At 38.6% G+C, this 8,048-nt stretch overlaps 1 protein-coding gene across 2 annotated transcripts in view; it reads right to left on the bottom strand.

Moving 5' to 3' along the window:
* Positions 1-4,099: 4,099 nt before the first annotated feature.
* Positions 4,100-8,048, bottom strand: part of STK4 (serine/threonine kinase 4) — a 95,081-nt gene continuing 91,132 nt past the window's right edge. For both annotated transcript variants that reach the window (XM_089513943.1, XM_089513944.1), the window contains one exon: positions 4,100-7,864. In XM_089513943.1, the coding sequence (XP_089370069.1) occupies positions 7,706-7,864 (159 nt within the window). In that variant the 3' untranslated portion in view covers positions 4,100-7,705. The remainder of the gene's footprint in view (positions 7,865-8,048) is intronic.

The raw sequence follows: 8,048 nt of genomic DNA, 5'->3' as shown, positions 1-8,048 counted from the left end.
TGTAAGATGAAAATTGAATAATCGGCTCTACGTTTCAGGCCACAAGTAAATAACAGCACTGATATCATAAAGAAAGATTAACCCTTTTCTTTTGTTTCCAGTGAAGTAAAATTACTTCAGGCTTTTCACATGGCTTAGAAATTCTTGAAGAGTTAGTCCCTCAGATCTCTAATAATGAAGCAAATCAGCCTTATTTGGACCTCTCCCACTGCAATTCTTCCTCGTTGTGTTGTTTTTGGTATTAGCTGGTAGACACACAAACACTACAGAAAAAGCAGAACATTAGCTGAAACTATTCTAAAATGAGAGCGGATCTCAGGATTGCTTTTTACTTCTATGTAGACTGCAAATTAACCTCCTCTGAACAAATCTTCCCAAGAAAGCCCCATGATAGGTTCATCATAAGTTGGAAACAATTTGGAGGTACACAACACACACAGACAGACACCAAATGAGCTATGATAAATTATGTCACAGCACCAGCAGTCTGTCCCATCAAGCAGCATAGCTCAGGACAGAGGCAGAAGGAAAGTCAAAGTAGACAGGCGGGAAGGACAAGACCTACAGGGAAAGAAAGACCAATAGCAGCAGCTCTCAAGACAGCCCTCCCGGTCACAAGTCTTAGATCCAAAACACACTGCAGAAATAATCCAGTCTGAGCCCACTTTAACTGCCCAGCTCAGTGCTAGGGAATCCTGGGAATTGTAGTTTATTGTGGCACCAGAGCTCTGACAGTGAAGGCTAAACATCTCACAAAATTACAGTTCCCAGAATTCCCTAGCACTGAGCCAGGGCAACTGGATTATTTCTGCAGTGTGTTTTGGACCTTAGGCAGGCTGTAACATCTGTAAAAGTATTCTCTCAGCAATCCCATCTCTTTCTGATCAGGGTCTTTTCCCCTGCCACTCAGTTTGTTTCCTTACTGTCTTTCTCCCCATTGCTGCAGTTTTTTTTTTCTGATCTTTTCTGTTTCAAAGTGATTTATGATTCCAGATCTTTTCTTTCTATAGTCTATTTCTGTTCCTATGTGCATTGTCTGTTTTGCCTTTGTAAAATAGACCATCCACTGAAAAATGTCAGTCCTTAAACAACAGTGGTCGTATTTTATTGTTTGACTGGATCTTTGTTTGTTTTAATCTGAGAGAACTTTGGGTTTAGAACAATTTATCAATTGTATAAAACAAAAGTGAAAAAATTGTTTAACGCTTGAACCATGACACTGACCATACCCATATTGTTGAGATTTTTGAAATGAAGATAATGTTTACCTTTATGCATGCCTATGCCAGAGCAGTATCTGTAACCCAGAAGCCTCTTTTTATGATCATCTGGGATTGATTGGTAGAATTCCATCCTACCAAGAACTGGGACTGGCTCATCCCTCAGTTTGTTCGTTTGTTTTTGCCTATTATTTTTTTATTCGGTTTAAAAAAGTGTAAGAGGAAGAACAGAGAGGATGGGAAATTTATAGGACATGAAACCCTATGTCCAAAAATACATTTTAAAGAAGTTTGATGTTTGTAAAATACTATAATATTTAGCTAAAGCAGACCTCCTGATCACTAAGTGATGGATGTTTACTTTTCAATATTAGATAATAAATCTTTTTGCAACAGTAAGAACATACAGGAGACTGGCCTCAGTACATTGAAGGCACCCAGATACTTTCTGATCTTGGAAGTTAAGCAGGGTCAACCCTGGATAATATTTGAATGGGACACTGCTGATGAATACCAGGGCCGTAGGCTGTATGTCATAGGAGAGAACTGGCAAAACTACCTCTGGGTATTCCTTGCCTAAGAAAATTCTTAAATTCATAGGGTCGCTATAAGTCCACTGACAACTTGAAGGCAAATGCACCCAAACGCATAGAGTAGCCAACCTGCCTATTAAATGCAGAGCAAAAAGATGAGAGAGAGCAAAAACACAGCACTGTACACCAGTTTTTCTACTTGACCCTCCAAACGTTCCCTTTCTCTCTCTCACCCTCCTCTGGTGCCTGTGACCATGGATATTAGGGCAGCTTCATGCTCCTTGTTGAGACAGGCAGCATGTCCTGGTCTCTCCCTTTAGAAACTGAGGCGCGTTACAGACCGCCCAAAAGTGGGCGGTCTGCTGCTGCCACCATAAGCTGCGCCGAGAAGCCCCAGTGGCCAGACCGTGAGGCTTCCCGGCACAGCTAAAAAGAAGCGCTGAAATGGTGCTTCTTGGCACCCGGAAGTGGCGCCGCGAGGCGCGCACTCGTGGTGTCACTTCCGCCGCACCACGTCTGGACGCTGTGCGTCCGAGACGTAAAGATGGCGGCGCCCATGTGGACGGACACTGCCATTTACTAAGCGCTCTGTGCGTACTAGGGACGGGGCCGGTTAAGAAGGTAAGACCCTTACTAACCCTAGCACGCCCCTTTCTAACCCGAGTATGCGCGGAGCGCATAGTAAATGGCGGTCTATAATGCGCCTGAGATAATCAAAGACCATCTTGGCCCAAAGAAAGTAAATGACCTTCTCAAGCTAACACTTCTTAGGGGAGTAAAGAATGAGACCTATGAGCGTGGGAACTTCCTCCTCCTTTTTTGTGCCTATAAGCTTTAATTTCCTAAAATAATTTCATTTACATTGTAACAATAATCTGGGACTAGGGTCTCATTTATAATCAGTCCACATACTACTGCTTTGGCTAATATTGCCCGTTATTACTGAGGATAGTGTTTCAGATTATTTTATGTAGATATACACATATATCATTTTGCACGATTGAGGTAGCAGTAACTTTTTAACAGGTTAGGGAATGGCTTTAAAAACCTAATAAAAACAATCAGCCTTTATTCCACAAGGCTTTCTTTCTATAAGAGAGAAAGGACTGATTTCAAACCTTGTGAATCCTGTAAATACAGAGATGCAAAGGTTGTATCAGTGTTTGTCCACCACTTGGCTGTTCCGAGAAAAAATTGTGACCTTCTTTGTCACAAGGCAATTCAGGATGCTTTTAGTGAAGGTTAGAGTTTTTCTGTTTATTCAGGTCTTCCTAGTTAGTAGTTACTGAATTACACAATGCTGAACAGCAGAAACAGTTTTGTCATGTACTAATGGTAATCCAACTATGGCTTCCTGCTCTCACAAGCTATCTCTTTCACTGAGGTTCAGGCTGCTTTTGTGAATTTGGCAGGAAGAGTCGCTGGACAGATTACATTGGCAGTTAAGACTTTTTGATGGTAGAGCATTCTAGATCTCCTAACTTGACCCACCTATCATGCCTTAGTTTTGAAAGGGACAAGTAAATGTATAAATTTGTTCATGAAAACAGAAATAGAAAGAAACAGTCATTTGGATTTCCTTACAAATCCCTGTGTTTCCCTAAATTTCTAGGGAAGATGTGCCTGACAAGCACTGGTCAAGTTGACAAACATTCAAATTTCCTCTCAAGATTAATGAGATAGTATTGAAAACATGGTACTAGAGACACAGACTAAGCCATATAAACAAGCTTCAATGTCTCTAAGTAGACGCACAATCCAATGGCACTCCAGACTGCATAGATGGAATTTTCAACATTCATAGAATCATAGAATCGTAGAGTTGGAAGAGACCACTAGGGCCATTCAGTCCAACCCCCTGCCATGCAGGAAATCCAAATCAAAGCATCCCTGACAGATGGCCATCCAGCCTCTGTTTAAAGACCTCCAAGGAAGGAGACTCCACTACAATCCGAGGGAGTGCATTCCACTGTCGAACAGCCCTTACTGTCAGGAGGTTCCTCCTAATGTTGAGGTGGAATCTCTTTTCCTGTAGCTTGCATCCACTGTTCCAAGTTCTGTTCTCTGGAGCAGAAGAAAACAAGCTTGCTCCCTCCTCAATATGACATCCCTTCAAATATTTAAACAGGGCTATCATATCACCTCTTAACCTTCTTTTCTCCAGGCTAATCATCCCCAGCTCCCTAAGTCGTTCCTCATAGGGCATGGTTTCCAGACCCTTCACCATTTTTGTCGCCCTCCTTTGGACACACTCCAGTTTCTCAATGTCCTTTTTGAAACATTAAAATAGTTTTTGAAATAATACAATGGATGCTTTTATTTGTTAGAACAATTTATTTCCTCTCATTTAACAAATAATGCAAAATGTTAAAACACAAAGCAAAAAATCTTGTATCAAACTGAAAAAGGATATGTAATAAAGTTAAATCCATACATATACAAACCAAAGTTTCCATACTATTATATACAAGACAATCAGATCTCTACAAAAGAGAATTTCAAGTTACACTGGTATTATGTGCTACTTATATTAAAAAACATTAAAGCTATTAAATTCACATTAAGTCTCTCATCGAACTGACACTAGACATTTATGGCTGCAAAAAGAAAAGGTGGCAGCTTATTTGGAATGCTTCAAGCTGTGAATATGGACCCATCAACCATATGAATTTTATTTCCCAACTGTATGAATATTTCCCTTTAACACTGTTTGTACTAAACAGCATTCCTTAAGGAGAAGTCTCTTAAAATTACAATCTGAATGACAAGAGAACTTATATACTCTTGCAAAGATTCCATAATGAGAACTGGAGTCTTTTCAAACAGACTGAGATAACTGAAATGGGCAACATTGGCTTGTTCTTGCTGGACTACAATGGCAGGAATCTTACTTGCCATCCTCATTTGTGTTTACTATTTCATTTCATTAGAAATCTGATGAAAGTAGTAGTTTTAAAGTGATCTTGTAGCACCTTTGAGACTAACTAAAAGAAAGAAGCTGGTAGCATGAACATTCACAGACCTGACTATTTCTTCACATGCAGATATTCATCTGATGAGGTAGACTCAAGTCTACAAAAGCTAATTCCTTTCAGTTAGTCCAGTAGTTCTCAAACTGTGGGGTGGAGGCGCAATAGTTGCTCAAAGGGGGCTCGAGACTTGGAGGCCCTGATCTCTCCCTCACCCCGTTTCCTACTTTTTCTGTGCTGGAGGGGAAGAGACAGGTAAGAAGCCTCTGTGTGAGGGAGTAAGAGGAAAGCTATTTCTTTATAACATGTTAAAATATAAATATACATTAATATATGAATGAAAATATGCATACTAAACAAACAAAATATTTTTATTCACATAGTATGTTCAGTGGAAAGAATGTGGTGTCTGCATGTAAATGTAAAGAGGGTCACAAGGGTAAAAAGTCTGAGAACCACTGAGTTAGTTTCAAAGGTGCTACAGGGTTCCTTTGCATACTGATTTTCCAGACTAAAACGGCTATGTGTTTGAAGTATTTTAAAGTGTTAGCGTATGTTGCAAGCTACTCTATTTTAGTTTATTGTTTTTGCTCAAAATATTAACCTCATTAAGCAACATAAACTGTCAGAGTAGATACTTGCCCAGTAGCTGACCAGCAGTTTTACACAGAACACAGTTGTTCTCTGAAGATGCCAGCCACAGATACAGGTGAAACGTCAGGAATAAATTCTTCTAGAACATGGCCACATAGCCCAAAAATCCCCCCAAAAAACTACAGCTGCTTTTATTAATTATTATTATTATTATTATTATTATTATTATTATTATTAACCTTTATTTATAAAGCGCTGTAAATTTACACAGCGCTGTACATACAATCTTTTAGTTAGATGGTTCCCTGCCCTCAGGCTTACAATCTAAGAAATACTTCTCTTTCCATTACAGAACTTGTATAACTGGTTGATCAATTTAAGCTGTTTGGCTTTTTGATGCTTCCAATTCCAGGGAAAGCCAAGCATATTAATGAACAGGTCCATTAATATGAAACATGAGCAAATCTGAATACTCTTTTGTAGCAGTTAGTCCTAACAGCAACCTTTCTGTCACTGTAATACTGAAGAGAGCTAGAGTCCATTGAAAATAATCAGTCTTCCTTCAACAGGAGGAAGGGTCTGGATTCTCTTTATGATTCAAGCAACAATGGTGACTTTCTGCCACCTCTCACCTTCCTATGCGCTCTACAGAGATCAAGAGAGCCTCTGGGGAAAAATTTCAGGGACAAAAGATCTCAAGCTTTTATGTATAATTTGCATCACTTTGCATCTGCACATAATCCTCTTTCAGAGTTTGGCTATTCCATTGTTTTTATACATGATAGGAAAGCTAGGGAGGAGGGATTTCTGTGAATAAGTGCAAAAGCCAAGGATGCAACCATTAGCCACAAGTATATCCCAACACACTTTGTGACGAAAGTCTGTTGTGTAAATCCAACAGCAGTGAGTGAGAATTGCGTAAAGACATCAGGTGAGATTTGGAGCACTTCTGATTTATTTCATCAGGGCTCCTGCTATCCATGGATGCAATCGCTTTATTAAACTTGACACATCAAGCTTTTCCTAGAAGGGCATTTTAAAATTATTATTTTGTGTCAATCTATCTTTATTTAAATTTTAACTGACAACTTTAACCTTGCTAAATAAAATGAAACAATGCACTCCAGTTTAAATTTAAAACTAATACTGCAATCCTCAAACAAATGAAGCTCAAAATAGCACACTCCATAAATGTTTAGAATTCTTTAAATATTTTAAACCTCTTCTTATCTCAAGAGAGTTTCTAATTTCCTGAGTTGCAAGTACTTTGACATTCCTTCGCTGCAAGGAATTCTGAAAAAATACATAGAGGATGTATGATTCATGTTTCCTTGAGTGATGGATTGGTTTCATATTAGAGTATATATATAAAAATACGAAGAAATCAGTGAAAAAGTTATCAGCATTCACTCAAAATACACTGTAAAAAGAAAAGAAATGCAGGCTTGAAATACAATGCTTTTAAAAGGGAAATGTAAGGCATCAGGCTTTTAGAGGCTTCTGAAAGTGATAAAATGAGAAGTTTATATTCCTGATCGAATTAAGAGCAGGTTGCATATTCTTGCCAGCGACCCACTTTGAAAAACAATTTCCAGAGTACTTTTAAACAATAGGATAAAAATGAGAGGAGGCAGGTTGATATAAAAAAAATTAAGCAATGCGTATTTCATCGGGCCAATCTAGGTGACTAGGCAAATGTACAAGGCATCTGGAAGTCAACAAACACTTCAAGTGTTTCATGAAAAATACAGAATTGCATCCTATCCCTGTAATGGGGTATAAGTGGTATGGGTTTTGGATTAGGACTCTGGGAAAGCAATTTAGGAAGAAGGCAATGGCAAATCTTCTCCAAAATAAATCTTGCCAAGTAAATCCCATGTTAAAGTAACCTTAAGTCAGAATCAACTTGAAGGCATATAAAAAACAAAGAAAATCCTTGCACACAAACCAAAGTTAAACCAACAAGAGATAACATTTTACCTTTGTTTTCTTCATGAAGCAATGAAACAGTTCAATTATCACAGCACAGAATAAATTCATATGGTCAAAAAGAAACCAGTGAAATGTTGAATCACAATATTCTTTAGCTCATTTCTAATGGTTCCTCAGAGTCATAAAAACAAGTACAGGTACCAAACAGTAACAGTAGTCTTCTGAAGCCACATGCAATCTATTTAAAATATTTTTCACAACAACAAAAAAAAAAAATGTTATCTGTTCATGTGGACTCCATACAATGGCATTCCTGAGTTTGGAAAGATGCTACATTAAATGAAGAGAGCAGGCCTGCTTTGATAACACATTCAAAACAGATATTGACCTACACAGTAGTTGTAGAGCACAGTTTATTGTTAGGGATGGCGGAAATTATTCTGCTACCAAGTTTTCCTCAGAAATTCTGTTGGCGTCTTTTCTTTGCTTCAATGGCATCGAGAATTGGCTGCCGTTTTGACTGATATCTTTGACGAACCTCTTCTATCTCCTGTTCCATCATTGGGTCAAGTGCCCCAAGTCTTCTTTGAAGTTCTTCAACCGTCCAATTTCTCAACTAAAAGACACACAGAACATGTGAAAATTATACGTTGCAATCACAGAAATCTAAGACCTAATTGCTATAGTTAATTTCAACTACAGCGGAACCACTGAATGGGACCTTGGTTTATTACATAAATTCCACTGGTGGTGCAGGACTGGAAACAACAACTGGATTTGGGACTAAGTGCTTGAGAAAT

The sequence above is a fragment of the Sceloporus occidentalis genome, unplaced genomic scaffold (genome assembly GCF_023333645.1).
Source record: "Sceloporus occidentalis isolate IW3139 unplaced genomic scaffold, rSceOcc1.0.p SCAF_3, whole genome shotgun sequence".
Classification (NCBI taxonomy): domain Eukaryota; kingdom Metazoa; phylum Chordata; class Lepidosauria; order Squamata; family Phrynosomatidae; genus Sceloporus; species Sceloporus occidentalis.
The sequence above is the reverse complement of the archived record's forward strand: the minus strand, read 5'-3'. Positions and strand labels throughout refer to the sequence as shown.